This window comes from Carcharodon carcharias, chromosome 8, assembly GCF_017639515.1.
Source record: "Carcharodon carcharias isolate sCarCar2 chromosome 8, sCarCar2.pri, whole genome shotgun sequence".
Taxonomy (NCBI): Eukaryota; Metazoa; Chordata; class Chondrichthyes; order Lamniformes; family Lamnidae; genus Carcharodon; species Carcharodon carcharias.
The window spans coordinates 154,014,639-154,031,806 of record NC_054474.1 but is presented as its reverse complement, the minus strand read 5'-3'; the positions used below and the strand labels follow the sequence as shown (position 1 = coordinate 154,031,806).

The 17,168-nt window shown below is 40.1% G+C and overlaps 1 protein-coding gene across 3 annotated transcripts in view; it reads right to left on the bottom strand.

The window, feature by feature from the left end:
* Positions 1-17,168, bottom strand: part of lhx3 (LIM homeobox 3) — a 158,178-nt gene that overhangs the window by 69,969 nt on the left and 71,041 nt on the right. For 2 of the 3 annotated variants that reach the window (XM_041194124.1, XM_041194125.1), the window contains one exon: positions 10,209-10,397. The exons of the other annotated variant lie outside the window; for it this stretch is intronic. In XM_041194124.1, the coding sequence (XP_041050058.1) occupies positions 10,209-10,397 (189 nt within the window). The remainder of the gene's footprint in view (positions 1-10,208; positions 10,398-17,168) is intronic. 3 annotated transcript variants of the gene reach the window in all.

Here is a 17,168-nt window from a genome sequence, read left to right as displayed (position 1 = left end):
TACGTGAAAAGGAAATTAGCTAGGACAAATATGGGCCCATTACAGCTGGAGACAGGAGAATTTATAGTGGAGAACAGGGAAATAGCAGAGGAACTTAACAAGTACTTTGTGCCTGTTTCCATGGAAGAAGATGCAGAAAATCTTCTAGAAATACTCAGCAACCAAGGGACTTGTGAAGCTGAAGCAATGAAAGAAATTATTAGTAAAGAGGAAGTACTTGAAAAATTAGCAGGATTGAAGGTTGATAAATCCCCTGGATCAGATGAGCTACATCCCAGAGTGCTGAAGGAGGGGCTATAGAAATATTGGATGCATTAGTGGTTATCTTTCAAAAATCTATAGCTTCTGGAAAGGTTCCTGCAGACTGGAAAGTAGCAAATTTAAGAAGGGAGGGAGTGGGAGAATTCAGACTTGTTAGTTTTACATCAGTAATAGGGAAAATGTTAGAATTTATTATAAAGGATGTGATAATTGGGCATTTAGAAAAGAATGGTAAAATTGGGCAGAGTCAGCATGGATTTATGAAAGAGACATCATGTTTGTCAAACCTGTTGGAGTTTTGAGGATGTTACTTGTAGCATAGATAAAGGGGAACCAGTGGATGTGGTGTGTTTGGATTTTCAGAAGGCTTTTGATAAGGTCCCACACAGGAGGTTAGTAAACAAAATTAGAGTGTGTAGGATTGGGGATAATATACAATTATGGATTCAAAATTGGTTAACAGACAGAAAGCAGAGAGGAGGAATAAATGGGTCATTGTCAGGATGGCAGGCTGCTACCAGTGGGGTACCACACGGATCAGTGCTGGGGCCACAGCTGTTCACAATCTGTATCAATGATTTGGATGTGGGGACCAATTGGAGTATTTCCAAATTTGCTTCTGACACAAAACTATAATGTAAGTTGTGAGGAGGGTGCAAGGCAGCTTCAACTGGACTTGGACAGGCTAAGTGAATGGGCAAGAACTTGGCAGATGGAATATAATGAGAGTAAATGTGAAGTTATCCACTTTGGTCCAAAAAAAACCAGAATATTTCTTAAGAGGTTGGGAAGTGTTGGTGTCCAAAGGAACCTAGGTGTCCTTGCTCATGAGTCACTAAAAGCCAGTATGCAGGTGTAGCAAGCAATAAGGAAGGCAAATGGTACGTTGGCCTTTATTGTAAGGGGATTTGAGTACAGAAGTAAAGATGTCTTGCTGCAATTGCATAGATCCTTGATGAGACCGCACCTAAGCTATTGTGTACAGTTTTGGTCCCCTTATCTAAGGGCGGGGGGATATACTTGCCATAGAGGGAACCTAAAAGAGATTCACCAGACTAATCCCTGGAATTGCAGGGTTTTCTTATTAGGAGAGATTGAGGAAACTGGGCCTGTATTCTCTAAAGTTTCGAAGAATGAGAAATGATCTCTTTTGAGACTTACAAAATTCTTACAGGGTGTGACAGGGCAGGTGTAGATAGGATATTTCCCCTGGCTGGTGAGTCTAGAACCAGGAAACAATCTCAATAAGGGGTAGGCCATTTAAGCCTGAGATGAGGAGGAATTTCTTCACTCAGAGGGTGGTGAATCTTTGGGATTCTCTACCCCAGAGGGCTGGGGAAGCTCAATCATTGAGCATGTTCAAGACAGAAATCGATAGATTATCGAGACTAATGACATCAAGGGATATGGCGACAGCATGGGAAAGTGGTGTTGAGGTAGATGATCAGCCAAAACCTAATTGAATAGTGGAGCAGGCTCGACGGGCTGAATGGTTTACTCCTGTTCCTGCGTTTCCTCCTATTAATCTTTTTCAGTACAACTGCAACTTCAACTTCAAACTCTGCTGAAGCCTGCATCTTTTCCCATTGTTTTACATAAGGTTATAATTCATCTCTGCATCACATCTGGCCCCACTGAACACAATAACTGAACCCTCAGACATTCAGTGTTTATGATTTTTGTTTTGTATTTATGATGACCCTGCCCTTTTTCATTTGTTTTTGAAAACTGGTCTTAGTCACAAAACTGTTAATTTATAGGCACTTGTTTGCTGAGGATTCTTCTTGCTTTTTCCCTCCTTTCACCTGTAATCAGATCCAACATCCATCTGGCTAGCGCTCTGATTAAAATTTACAAGCAAAGGGCAGAGATAAACAGATGGATTTCTCTTGCCATTACTATTTTCTATTCAGTTCGAGCTTAATGAAGGACACTTTTGCCTGAATGGTCATAATATTACCCCAACTAGATAAAAAGATTGAACTAATCCCATGCTCAAACTTAGCCTTGAAAAAAAAAAATCACTTAAGCAATGGAGGATTGAGCACCTGGACATCAGTTACTGGTAGGGATCAGTGTTTATTTCTTGCTCAGAAATCAGTGTTTTAAGTGCCCTGTGACTTGTTATGCAGAACTGCAATACTCTTGACAACAAATCATACATGCAGTAACTATTGGGTATTTGTTGTCTTGCCAAATTACTTGCCTTAAATGTAGTCAAAATTCCATTAATGTGTAACAGTCACTTTCTTATATGAACCATTCTAAGGCTGAGTAAATCAGATAGCTTTCTATGTCCATATGGATTTTGACATCCAAACACCCATACTGATTAATAAATCTACAGTGTGTTTCTTAGTACCGTCTCAATAGCTTGAAAAGCATCCTTGTAAGGGGGGAAAACAAAGGACACTTAGCCAAAGCAAAAAGTATTTTGGGGGGAGGGACCAAAAGTTTGGTCAAAGAGGTGGCTTTGAGGGGGTCCTAGAGGAGGATAATGTAGTAAAGGGGCAGAAAGAGAATTCCAGAGCATGGCCCTTCACAGCTGAAGGAATAATTGCCAGTGGTAGAATGAAGAAGCTGGAGTCAGAAGAATGGAGGGTTCAGGATGGTGTTGCAGAAACTGGTGGAGGCTATAACGATAGTGAGGGGTAAGACCATTTTGAGATTTAAATACAGATGAGAATTTTATTTGATGCGTTAGGGGGCATAAAGATAATAAGGACAGGGGTGAAGACCCAGCTGAATTTTGTGCAGGAACACAGTGGGATGGGGCAGCAGAGTTCTGGGTGAGCTGAAGTTTACACAAGTTGGTGAAATGAAGGCCAGCCAGCAGAGCATTGGAGTAATCAAATCTGGAGATGACACAGACATGGATGAGGGCCTCAGCGTCAGCTGGGCAGAGGCAGTTATGTTATGAAGGTAAAATAGGGTTTCTGGGGGGTGGGGCGCTGTGCTGGAGAATATAAGGTGGAGTTCAGCTTAGGGTCAAAAAGGACACAGAGGTCACAACCAGTCTGGATAAACCTGAGATAGTGTTCAGGATGGGAGAATGAAGTCAGTGACAAGAGTAGAGAATGTGTTTGGAACTGAAGACAATGGCTTCCTTTCTTCCCCCTCCCATCAACAACCTACCGCCTCCGCCCGTCACATCCAATGCCTTGACAGAGCCAGATGCTGATGCCCAGTAATTTTTGGTGGATGACATCAGCATTAAAAACAATATCTGATATGTAAAGCTAGTCCTAAATCTATAAAAAGTCCCACTGTCTGCAGCAATTGGAAGTTTTGAATCATGGCACATAGGGTTGAATGGATTACCCCTGTTCCAACTGGACAGTCCTTTACAATCTGCTCCTTTAAAATTACAAATATTTCGAAGATTGGTTTTGAAATGCTCATTTTGTATTTTGCTCTGTTCCACTTTGCCTATGGAATAATTGTTTAAAATTGACTATTAAAAGCATTCCAACAAAATTATAGAAACGATGCTAGGCTCAGGTGGTGCATGAAAGGCACAAACCTTCCATCCAACTCCTATGTCCAGAAATAAGAAAAGCTACAGCACATGGGTAGAATGCAAATAAAAAGAATTTAACTTTAATAGAAGTTGTTCTAAATGATATTAACTTATGGTCTATGTCTGACCCAGGGCCAAACTACATTCATTGGAGATCATATAATCCCTAGGACCTAGTGTGAATTGCCCTGACTTTACAGAGCTGACCACCCTCATAAATAGGAATAAATTGTTCAATTTTTAAAAGGTATAAGTGCTATACATCTTCACCTTCAGGAAATGGAAACCATCCCTTATACTTGTATAACCCTATTTGCATCGAGAGTTACTCACTGAAGTTAGTGTCCTGTACTCTTTTTACCATTTATTCCTGGAACAGGTGACAATACACCAGAGGCTATACTATTACAGTGGAGGAAAGTTACTTACCTGAATTAATTCCATTTCTATGCATCATTGTGATGGTAAAAGTTTTACAGGAACTTTTTAAAATATAAAGACAAATTCAAAATCATTTTTAGAGAAAAATAAAGCCATTCTCTCCTAGTTTTTAAAATGCGAAAGGCTAACAACTGCTGAAAGTTTTGTGTACATTGTCCCCAAAAGGTAGTGTCTGACAGATGCATTGTTCAGCTTTAACTGCCTCCTCTACCAGCTGTTTCTTTGAAGCCTGTTGTGTATAGGCCTTGAGCCTGGTTAACAATTCATTACAACACAAGTAAAACAAAACCAACTGGCTCCTACTTTGTGGGCTGTGAATGAGGGATTCTCCCTTTCACTGGTTACTGGTTGACAGATGACAGGTTGTGTGTCATAACTCTCCAGAGAAGGGGTGGTGGTGGTGATAGTGCTGGGGATTGGAAGGGGTTGGGGGGGGGGCAGGGCAGAATGGTCTGGATCTCAAAATGTGATGATCTCTTACTTGATACCCATTGCGTTTTTATAACTAATTGTTTTGAGACATGCAAGTCCTGCACTGCTTATAGCAGCAAAAATATAAAATAAATGATACAACACAGCTGTCTGGTAGGACTCAGCCTACATGTCCTCCAACCCACACAAAACAGACTGCTATTCAGTTGCATGGGCAGAAGCACACAAGTAGCCACTACAAGTCGATCAGTGTAGCTGCAGCTGCAGAGTACAATTAATTTGTGCACACCCCTGCTGTGGTGTTATTGTACGTTTGTCAGTATCAATCATTGTTCTCGCCATTTGGTCTTGTGTTAGTAAATGGGACCCATTTTATGGATCATTACACAGGCTTGGGTATTCAGTATATGGTATAGATAGGGAAAAATATATCTGGAATAAACTGCAGCAACAATGCCTGAACGGACAGGCCACGCTGCCCTCTAAGGGTGGCCCTTCACAAAACGAAGGCAACCCATCTGTATTGGGCTGCAATAATTCAGAAATCGCCTTTCAGAAGCTGCCCTCTCTTTTCTGTTTCAACATTAACGAAACAGCACTTAACAGTCCACTTGCATTCAAGTGGTAATTGAATACAACTCATAGACAATGACCTCACTCAACAATGGAGATGCTGAACAAAACCCACAATTTACATATTACATGTTTACAACATCACAGAATGTGCATGCAGCCAGGTTAAGTAAATCATCACAATTCTCTAATTGAAATTTCCCCAACTATTAATAAAAATAGAAAAAAAGCTGGCTGAGAGACAAAAGAAAATATTTATATCTAGAATTAATTTACAGTGCAGCCTCACAGCACATATTCAGAAAGCAAAATTCTTCAACTGAATTAAATCTTAGAATCATCCAACACAGAAGGTGGACATTTGGCCCATCATGTTTGTGCCAGAAGGATTGGAGAAAAAAGGAATCTGTTCAGACTAAATTTGTCAGGTGAGATACTGCCTCAACGACAATAACCAGATAGGTGCTGGAGATTGCATGTATTTCCTGTTCATTTGGCCCAGGCTTGCTGGCAGGAATAGTTATTTTCTGTTAACTTTGTGAATTCCAGTTAAGTGTTTGCACAAGATCCTTTGTTGGGTCACATTATTGATAAGTCACCTCATTTCTCAAGTGTGTTTATAACAGACACAACTTTATTAAAAAATAAAGGGTAATATCTAGAAGAGTGACTTCAAGGAGCTAGTTTTGTTAGTGATTATTGGCTTCTTTGACTCACATCTGTTTATCAGTTCTCCTCCACTCTCTTCTTTGACCTTGTATTCTTAAAACGAGAGATCACCATCAATAACAAAATAAAAATGCACTGTGCACGCGCAAAGGGCTTGTTGCGTGAGGCAGCATGTAGTGTTAAAAAACAAAATACCAGCAAGCTACGCAAGGTGGTATTAGGGGTGATGGCCAAAAGCTTGGTCTAAGTTGTAGGTTTTAAGGAGCAGCTTAACAGGAGGAAAGAGAAACAGAGACACAAAGATTTTTAGGGGCACTGCATGGGGGCCACTAATATAACTGGTGTTACACAAAGCTCATACAGTGCAATGGAGGACCAGAAACCTTAAGTTACTCTGGGGAACCCGGGGCTGCTCTTTCTAAATGTCATGTCCAGTATTGGCATGTCCTATTCTGAACTTCAAACTAATTTTTAGATTTTAAAACTGGACACAAAGGTTGAAAAGATGGCCACCCGAGGATCACCTGACTTCTTTTGTAGATTGAAACCAGTCCCTTGTCTCAAAAGGGAACAAAGGAACATTGCAGACTGATGTGAATCAATGCCATTTCCTGAAATCAATCCAAAAGGGTGTTATCAAAAACAAAGACACTGGCTGTCTCAAATCCTCAAGGTGTTACACTTCAACACACGATGTTAGAATGAACATGGACACCACCCTATTTTGAAAATGATTTGGGCTTATAGAAAGTCACATGATGAGGCATCCATGTTTTCTGTTAGCTTCTTAAAAATCAGCATAAGCTGTTTGCAGACAATTCCATCAAAAGCCAAACTAGCTACAAGTAATTCAATTAGCCAAGGTAATTAACAGTAATACCTTGTAAGCAGGAGATTTCAACAAAGAGGACTCTCCCAAATTCAAGTTCACCTGAGAACAAACCTTCTAGAAATTCAACTGCAAGACACCTCACAGCCTGCTGAGAATCCTTCATTTTACAAAACCCATGCTTCAACTTTAAAGCATTGAAACCATCCAAGAAACCACACAGACCTGCCATGTGGGAGTCAGATGTCTGCAACAGTACGGTGCCTTCACCTGTATCTAATGTGTGTGTGTGCGTGTGTGTGTGAGAGAGACATCACATTTAATCCAGATTAAGTATGCAAGAATACATAACCTTCTTTATTTTTAAACTCACAAAGCTTGCTGCTGGAATTATTTAATTGGGCTGCACATTCAAGAGTGTAAGAAAACACATGTTTCATCACAAAACATATTGATCACAGGCAGCAAGGGAACACAAACCTTCTGTCTGTGACCCTAGGAGATTGTTGCACCCAAAACATACACTTGCTTAGAGCTCCATCCATCTGTCTGAAAGCAGGTTAGATTTTTTGATGTTAGCTGATCTGGTGCTTTCTCCTAACATCCCATCAAAACTCAAGTTTGAAAAGTTCCCAGCTGAACCACTTGACAGTCAGAGAACAAGTGAAAAGCATGGTCTTGCACTCTCCTGCAGTTATATTGTAATAAGGATGAGACTCAAATTTACATCTCAAGTGCTTCTCAGGTGGCTTCACACTCAAATTACACTCCTCAGGTTACATCGATGCAAAGTTGAATGTGCAAGCCATGCACAATACCAGCTGATTAAAGTGTTGCCTTATAAGAATTTCTACCAAAATTTTAAAAATCAATTCAAAATTTCTAGTTTTGGATGCCCTGGTCACTTTAAAACCAAGTGAGATGACTCACTGTTAAGAGACGTTAGCGGCCATGGACCAGCAGAAAGACAGCTCCTTGGAATGACTAAACTGTTTGCACTTGCCCACTATTGAGAGCAAATACAGAGCCCAAATAGTGAATTACTTTTTTGGCTGATCTACAAAGATGCAGCAAAATACTAGCGCATGCTGGCAATAATGCCTCACCTGTTCCAAGCTAAACAGAAAGCAGAAGTTACTGTTGCAAGTCCCACAATTCAGATAAACATTCTGTCCCAGGAGAAAGAAAAATGGGGAGGGAAAAAAAGGATAGATTGCAACAGATAGAACTTTGCACAAGTCTGGCCTAAATAACTAGGATAATGGTAACGATAAGGAGAAAACAAGTGAGGAACCAGCAGACAGGCTCAGTGCACCTCCCAGTGGCTGAATCTCAGCCACACAGTTCATTCCCAAAGTTTTATTTCTATAATTCTTAATATTGAACAAGCAATGGATGTATTTAGTTCCAACTTAAAATACAAGGAAGGTAAATGAGTTGCAACTTTGATGATTATGATGTCAGCCTTTTGCAGTGTTTTGGACTTCAGAGCTGCTCAAAATTCACAACCAGTCCACGATAAGTGTACAAATTTCTTTAAACACATATGAGTCAAAGATGAGGAAAAACTAGTTACAACATGTGCGCACAATGATACATCAAACCACACAATTATGCAGTTATTTTCCTTGCCATCAAGGGGATCAAGTAAACTCTTACACTCAGCTGGCAACTATTTGCAGTTTTATCACTGGCATTTCCTTAATGAACCTCCATTGGGAGGTTTTTACCTTAATGCCAATGTATGAAATGTGTCAGTGATAGCACTCCTGTCTCAAGAGTCAAAAGGTTCCAGATGTAAGTCAACTTCAGGGCTTAAATCAAGACTGACACTCAATGCAGTACTGAGGGAGTGCTGCACTTGAGATGCTGCCCTTCGGATGAGATGTTAAACCGAATCTCCATTTGCCTGTTTGTTTGGATGCAAAAGATCCCATGGTGCTATTTCAAGGAAGAGCAGCGTAGATACCCCCAGTAACCTGGCCAATATTTATCCTTCAATCAAAATCACAAAAACAGATGTGGTCATTGTCATATTGTTGTTTGCAGGTGTTCGCTATGTACAAATTGGTTGCCGTGTTTCCTACATTACAATAGTGACTATGCTTCAAAAGTACTTCAATAGATGTAAAGCACTTTGAGATGTTTGGTGGTTGTGAAAAGCACTGTATAAATGCAACTCTTTTTTGTATTTTTTTTCAAAGATACATTAATTGAATTCATAGTTCGAGGGCAGACAAATAGGGACTCCAATGCTGCTATTACATTGCGAATGCAGTTTGAGGCCAGTACCTGCTTTCAGTATAGTCATGTGTGACAACAATTCTGCTACATTACTGGTTCTGTACCACAGTGCCAAACATAGTACAGCACTGAATGTGTACTTGAACATATGTACATTATCCTGTTACCTATGTTAGTTAAACAGCTAAATGACTTGACTGCTCATGGGAACCATCTTTGGCTATTAATTGCCCATCCCTAGTTGTCCTAAGGCGGTGGTGACAGGTCTTATCCTTGAACCTCTGCAACCCTTGTGATTATGGTGCTTCCCCCAATGATGCTTAATTAATAATTTCTGGAATTTGAACCAGTGATGATGAACGAATGGCAAGAAATGTCAGAGTCAGGACAGTGCATGTCTTAATGAGGTTGAAATTGACTGTTCACTTTGCCTCATTTACAGTTACATTCCAGCTGAGAGAGTCTACCACCTCTTGCATGTCTCACATCTGAGACAAACTCCAAATAGGCACCTGTTTTGTATCATTTATACTGCACCCATCAGTGACACTGACACTGCTTCTTACAGATACAACATGTGCAATGTAACCATCCCATAGAAGTGCAAGGCTTTAAGTGGTTCATTCTGAATTGCCCAACGTTTCCTTGAAGCGTCAACTGTGGCTCAGTTGGTAGCACTCATCTCCAAATCAGAAAGCTGTGGGGTTCAGAGACTTGAACACAAAATCTAGGCTCTAGTGCAGTGCTGAGGGAGTGGTGCACTGTCAGATGTGCATCTTGTAAACAAGATGCTAAACCAAGGCCCCATCAGCGTTCTCAAGTGGACACAAAAGATCCCATTGCCCTATTTTCAAAGAGTAGGGGTGTTCCCTGCAGTGACCTGTCAATATTTATCCTTCAACCAATATTATCAAAAGCAATGATCTGGTCATTATCACAATGCTGCATGCAGGACCTTGCTGTGTGCAAATTGACTACTGCATTTCCTACATTACAACAGTGACTACATTTTGAGTTTATTAAATTAGGAGTAAACACTTTGGGACATCAATGGAAGATCATGAAGGATGCTACATAGATGCTAGACTTTAAAAATAAATGTGGGAGCTAGTTACTTCAGTAGTGGAATTAAAGAACCCACACTTTCCATTTATTTCTGATTTATGGACATCCAGTCACTGGATAGCTTTAAACGTTATTGCAACAAAATTTTAAGTATCATATCAACTCAGCTCTTACCTGCCAGTCTGCTGTTCACTTCATTGTGTTTTCTCCACAGCCAGAGAATGGCATCATCCAGTGTGGCCACTTTATCCATTGATTCTTTTGCCATCTCTTCAAAGTGCTGTGCACACTCTCTGCAGCCGAAGAAATGATGAATGTATTGCCTGATAACCTGTAGAACTACTTGAGGGCTGTTGTCAAAACCTAAACAGAAAAAAAATTAGAAATTTTAGCAGCAGGAAAAGGCCAATATATACAACATACCAGGCCATTTTTTGAAAGATTAGTGCCTACCTTCTCACAACATCCCCTATTACATGTTCCCTCCCAAAATACATTGAGCAGCTTCATGAATCCATTTATCCTGAGTGGTATCACAGGATAAATACTGGGCATCCCATAGATGAGAGTTATGCTTAACTTTCCGTCTTGCTTTAAAAGCTGTGATGCAAATACCTTTCCCCCTAAAATAAAGATTTTCATTAGAAATCAGTGCTTTACCACAGCAACTCACAACAATTAACAGATATTGGTGAAAAGGGAGACATATTGCTGAAGTTTTTCGTCTTGCACTCATCAGGACAAATGCAAGAATGCCAAATTTCAAATGATCACAACAATTTATATTACAGCAGAAGAGGATGCTAATTGGTTGGCAAGTTGGATCTGATTGGCCAAGAGGTTGCTATGGAGAAAGCAATGGGGAACCATAGACTTCCTAAGCTCCCAAGCAATTCAAAAAAGGCACAAGGCTTGAAATTATTCCCATTGTTTGCAGAGAATGTGTCCCTGCATATGAATGTATGCTGCTTCCAGTGAGTGTAAATGAGGCACTGACTTCGACTGATTATTAAATTGGTTGTTAGTGTGCCTATTAGTGCACTCAGGATTGTTCATCAAGTGCTGCCCAATCACAGAATCACAACTAACAGTAGACATTTAGTTTTGGGTTTTGCGAGCGTAGATTGGTTAAGGTCTATACTCCGCTTATGAGGCACAAACAATAGCTGGGATGTACAGCCTAAGAAATTAAGAAATGTTTTGTCAAAACACTAAGTTTCCAGCCCAAGCGTGCTTCTTTGGAAAGTCAACTAAAGGACACAGAAATTTCATATACTATTTTACCTATTTTGTCCCAATTTACTTTCTTTTAATTTATTTTCAAGCAACTGGCACATCACCCAAAAAGCCAATCATTCTTCATTACGGGCCAGAGTTTTACTAAGTTAACTGACCAGCAAGAATCAATTAAGTTAGGGCTCTCTTTTCTCTAGTCACCCCTGACTTTTTCAAGTAATTGATAGGAAATTCCACAGGTAGACTTCATAAACTGTGTACTCCATTTTTATTCCTGGGTTGCCACTGCTCTGCTCTGATTTGCCCCTAGTCTCATCAAACTTGCTGTTGGGAAACTAGTGGAATGCCCGGTATTTTCTTTGTTCACCATGGAAATCAGAACATAGCATACATCTTGACCATTTTATACAGGTGAACCACTCATCACAGAACGCCCAGCCCTTGTAACTACATGTTGACATGACTAGCCAAGTTAACGTTGTGGTCTATGATGAAGGCCTGGAGCTATGATGATTCACATCTTAGCAAATTAAAGAAAAACAGCCTGCAACAGCTGAATATCCTCTCCTGAATGGCGATGTGAATCACAACAGAAATTACACCTGTCTTTCAAGTCGTATATATATTTTTTTCAATTCATTCATAGGATGTGGGCTTCGCTGGCTAGACCAGCATTTATTTCCCATCCCTAGTTGCCCTTGAGAAGGTGGTGGTGAGCTGCCTTCTTGAACCACTGCAGTCCATGTGGTGCAGGTACACCCACAGTGCTGTTAGGAAGAGTGTTCCAGGACTTTGACCCAGTAACAGTGAAGGGACAATGGTATATTTCCAAATCAGGATGGAGAGAGACTTGGAGAGGAACTTAGGTACTGATGCTCCCACTTCAAACAAGTGCCTGTCTCCTAGGCCTGGGAATATATTTGGACCCCTGGGCTACTTCCAGCTTCAGCTGCCTGCTTTGCACTTCTAGATCCTATCTTCTCCCACTCATTGTTTCCACTACCCTATCCCCTCCAATTTATTTTCTCCACTTGCTCCTACATTCGGCCACCAAATCCCATACCCAGTCTCCCATGCGTTCATGGAGGAATCTAGAACTAGCGGGCAGTTTAAAAATAAGGAGTCTCCCATTTTTTGACAGAGGTGAGGAGGATTTTTTTTTCTCTCATTAGACTTTGGAATTCTCTTCCAGAGAGCAGTGGAGGCCAGGTCATTTATTCAAAGACTAAGTTAGACAGATTTTTTTATTGACAAGGGAGTCTAGGGTTATTGAGAGTGGGTTGGGGGGTAGGGCAATGGCAGGCAGGAAAGTGATGGTCAGGCCACTGAATGGTGGAGTAGGCTCGATTGGCTGATTGGCCTACTTCTGCTCCTATTTCTTATGATCTTATGCTCTGCACCTTGAAAGACTTTTAGTGCCTTCAACCACTCTCTGGTTGCCACAGACCTCCAGGCCTCCCTGACATATGGAATAATCCCAGTCATTGAAGTTCCTTTTTCAGGGATCCCACAGTCGCACTTTTTCTTTGCCCACTCCATGTACTAAATAGCAATCCCATCTCCTGAATACCTCCAGGGCTCACGAGTCTTAAACAACACAGTTTTCCCGAGCAGAGCTCCACCACCCTGAACTGCTGACCCTGAAGTCCTTCAAGGGTTCAGACTGCAATCCTATCGAATGTTCCTACAACCAGCTCCCCAGTTATTCCCAACTCCTTCATTTCCTCGCAGGTCATGCATAACCATCCACTGCACCAACATCAAACCCTTTGTTTCCTCCCAACTGCTGTCATCTTCTAGTCTTTCCTAGTAGAACACTCAATAAGGCATTTCAACACAACTCTTCCATAGCCTGCCACATGTCAACTCCCATCTTCCAGTATAGCTTAGGCCTTAACCAAGGTAAGATATAGATATTGATAACATCAGCAAAGGAATAAAGGTACTGGAGGCATACTAAAGGAGACAGAGGGGGAAAATCATTTAACAGCCACGAGAAAAATCACACCAAGGAAAATGCACAAAATTGGAAAGTTACACAGAGGGAAAGATGACAAAAATTGAATATGAGAAACAGAGACATAACTGCAGGTACTTTTACTCTTAAAGTCAGAGGTAATCTGCTAAAATTGAAATATCTATAACATACAATGTTAATTTTCTCACCAATGGATGCAATTCCCACTGCCACACATTACTTGGTGTCATAATTTTGTCTCTACTTGAGACTTCGCAATGCCTGGCTCTGGTATTTTTAAATAGGCAAGCTATAAGTCATTAAAATTATTATGCTTACATAATTGCTTTTCAGTCCTCCCACCATTAATCACCGACATCTTACTGCAGTTTGAATCTTTCTAAGTCAGCCAAGAATATTAACACAAATAAATTTTCCTGCGGGTTTTGCCTCTGTCATTTTAGCCCTACGCCATTCTTGGCACTTGCCCTGCAATTAGCCACCCAGCCCTGCTCTCAACCCTTTTGCTTCTTCATATTGCTCCTTCAGCTAAGCTGGATCCTGCTGCTTCCATAGCCAGCTGGAACCAGTCGAACTTCATTGGAACAGTGGAGAAAGCCTGAGGCAAAGTGAAGGAGTATCAAAAAATGATTAAGCCTAACCATGCAATTACACCGTGTTGGAAGTGCTGTTTTGGTCAGAGGCTCTGTTTTGAGAAGCTTCGGCCTTAAACTCATGCAGGTTATAAGAACATAAGAAATAGAAACAGGAGTAGGCCATTCGGCCCCTTGAGCCTGCTCCACCATTGAATGAGATCACGGCTGATCTTGTGTTTCGATTTCCACATTTCCATCTAACCCCTATAACCTTTGATTCCCTTGCCTAACAAGAATCTACCTACCTCTGCCTTAAAAATATTCAAAAGATACAAACTGCGACACCTTTAAGCAATTTTCCTTAAAAGTTTAAATACTTTTGTGTTGAGATGTCTGATGATCATAAAAAGGACTACTTAAATGCAGGTCTTTCTAAAGTAAAGACTCCCTATAAATTGTTTCTAAACAAGAAATGATCTGAGCAGTTTTTTTGTTGAAATCCTTCTAGTTCTTTTCAGGAGCTACCTTCCCAGTATCTAATCCTCCCCTTGGAAGGGGATCTTGTACTGAATTTGTTAGCCCCCTCATCTGGTGTAAATGTTGAAATGCAAGAAACTTGCTCAGTTGTGGGGTTAATTTATTTTTGTGTTAAAGCGGCTCATTTGCTGATCAAACTGCTTATTCCCAATGCTTTGGCAGACAATTAAGATGTTCACTTTTTTAGCATTTGGCTGAGGTGTGAACAGTAGCCTCCTAGCCCTTTGATTTACCTAACAGCATCAAGAGCACAATCTTTCCAACTGATTGGTACACCCTGGAATTAGTGCAAATGCTCACCACCTTTTAAAAGATCTGCTAGAACTATAGGAAGTAAAAACAGGATTGTGGGTGTGGAGTAGGTATGGTGAATCCTCTTTAGAGATAGAAAGAATTGGATATACTCAGCAGGCAGGGATAGAGAAGTCCAGAAAGCAAAGATTCAGAGGTGAACCATGTAAAGATAAGGGAGGGTCAAAAAGTTTGCAATGAAATCAGTCCCTGCCTTTATCTAGAGAGCACTGTCCAGCCACACCTGTGGCCCAGGCAATACTGCTTTAGCTACATGCATCAATTTTAGTAATAAACTCCTTACACACAATGCAGTAAGCATACTTCAAGTGTCCATATTTACTTAAACATTTACCACTATGCAGTAACCAAAGAAGTAAAACATTCAATAAAAAAACATTTGTACACTCTGCTTTTCAACATAACATTTTACCAACAAATATAGGAAAAAGATAAAATTCACATGCTTGCATTGTGCAAATGGGTTTTGAAATTACATGCCCAACAGTTTAGGAACAGCTCTGTTCCTAAACAGAAATGTCATTAGCCACACCTGGATTCACAATTAATCACAATGTGGCTCATGTATTGGACAACATTGATTTAGTAAATTTTATTAATTTTGCTTCAAATTTCTAGCCTCCCTTAACTTCATGTGATCTATCCATAAATCATTCCTCCCCTTTGAGTTTTTCTATCTCTTGGAATAGATAGGCTATGCAGCACTCTACTAAATGCTCACCAACTTCCGTAAGTACCCAGATTCTACTACTTCCCACCCTGCTTTTAAACAAAGACTATATTTCCAGTTTCTCTACATTATCTTCTCAGATGCAGCCATCTTCCACGCCAGAGGTTCTGAAATGTTCTTTTTCCTCATCAAATAGCAAATAAACTTTAACTTTGATTGTCCTTAGACAGTACTTATTTATTGTAATTAGCATGTGGCCTTGAAAAGGGACAGTCCAATTTAAAAATTGCTCTGTTTAGTTTAATAACATTTTGAGGACTATATGATAAAACATTCCTGCTGTTATAGAACCAGCACATTACCTGTATATATAATGACCATTACAGAAAACATGCTAGTTTAGGCAGAGGACAGAATGGTCTTTATTTTAAAGTACAGGAATGAGTAATCTCATTCTGATGTTAGGGCAGAGAGTGGAAACAAGTGGAGAGAGAGTAGGAGGAAGGGTGGAAAGAAAGAGAGGGAGAGTCAGAAAGGGTGGAAATAGAGAGAGGGGGAGGAGAGAAGAGTAAGCAATCAAGAATGAGAGAGCATGAGTTTACACTGGCATATTGGGAATTATTGCAGCAATGGAGATGGAGCTGAACTCAACTGCCTTGGCTAGACAAAATGTGCAAGATTATTTCTTTCTCCAATACCAATATTACTTGCCTGAAACAGCACAAAATGACAGAATGGGATTAGTATTTTTTAAAAACGCATTTAGGACAATTTTCTGTTTGGTGAAATTTAATAACAAGCAGAGATAGAAATGTAAAAATCTGTCTCAATATCGGTGTCTAAAATATAGAAACAAACTTCAGTTTGATCAGCATCCAAGGGAAAAATGACATGTTAGATTTAACTCAATCAGAAACTATCATTCAGATGCTGATTGATCTACTGCACTTTTCAGTAGCAGTGGTTTTCCTATTCAAGTTTAACGTAGCCCAGAACATTTTACATTTGGTTTTTGTACATTTAAATATCTTATTGTAAAGTTAGCACTGAAAACAGATTTATTTTAGACAACCATTTGTAATAGACTGTGCTTTAAAAAGCATGTGCAAATAAATTGCATAATGCACATTACAGAATCTTAACAAAGCAAGTTATAATACATCGGCCTGTGTTTTATCAGCATTAATATTTGGCCATTGTCCATTTAACTTGGACTTAGTTTGTCAGCTAAGTAGTGGATCTATACTTGATTAAAACACACCTTTTAACATGTAATCCTCCTGTCCTTGCTACTACCACCTCAATTTCTGCAATTTAATTTATCCTAATCTTTAAAGTGGACAAACAACCCACCTACCTACAGTGCAGGATTAAAGGATCTTCACTGGTTACACTAGTCAATCTAGGCAAATAATAAGGAGCAAACATTTTTACACATAATCCAGCTATCTTAGCTGACCCAGTTCTTAAAATAGTACGAGTAACTGACAATCAGATTCATCTCTGTGCACAAATGTCAAAGAGCAGCTGGTGCAAGTGAGCAAAAGGATAATCTGTAATTTCCTGATTTTCTCTTCACCTCTCATGAGGGAAGCAATTCATCCTGGGGTACAGTTGCACAGATATATGCAGTCTCCTCAAACCGATCATCCTTTACTTGAGAGTGCTGACTCAGTGCCTACCATAGGCTAAACTCAATCTGGTCCCCCACCCTTTTATTTTCCAGTAGGGGTCATTGCATCTGGAAGAAATCAACCTGTTTATTTTTCTCCTTACTAGCCGAGGGGAACAAAGATAATCTCAGATAACCTGCTGTGATCAGCCAG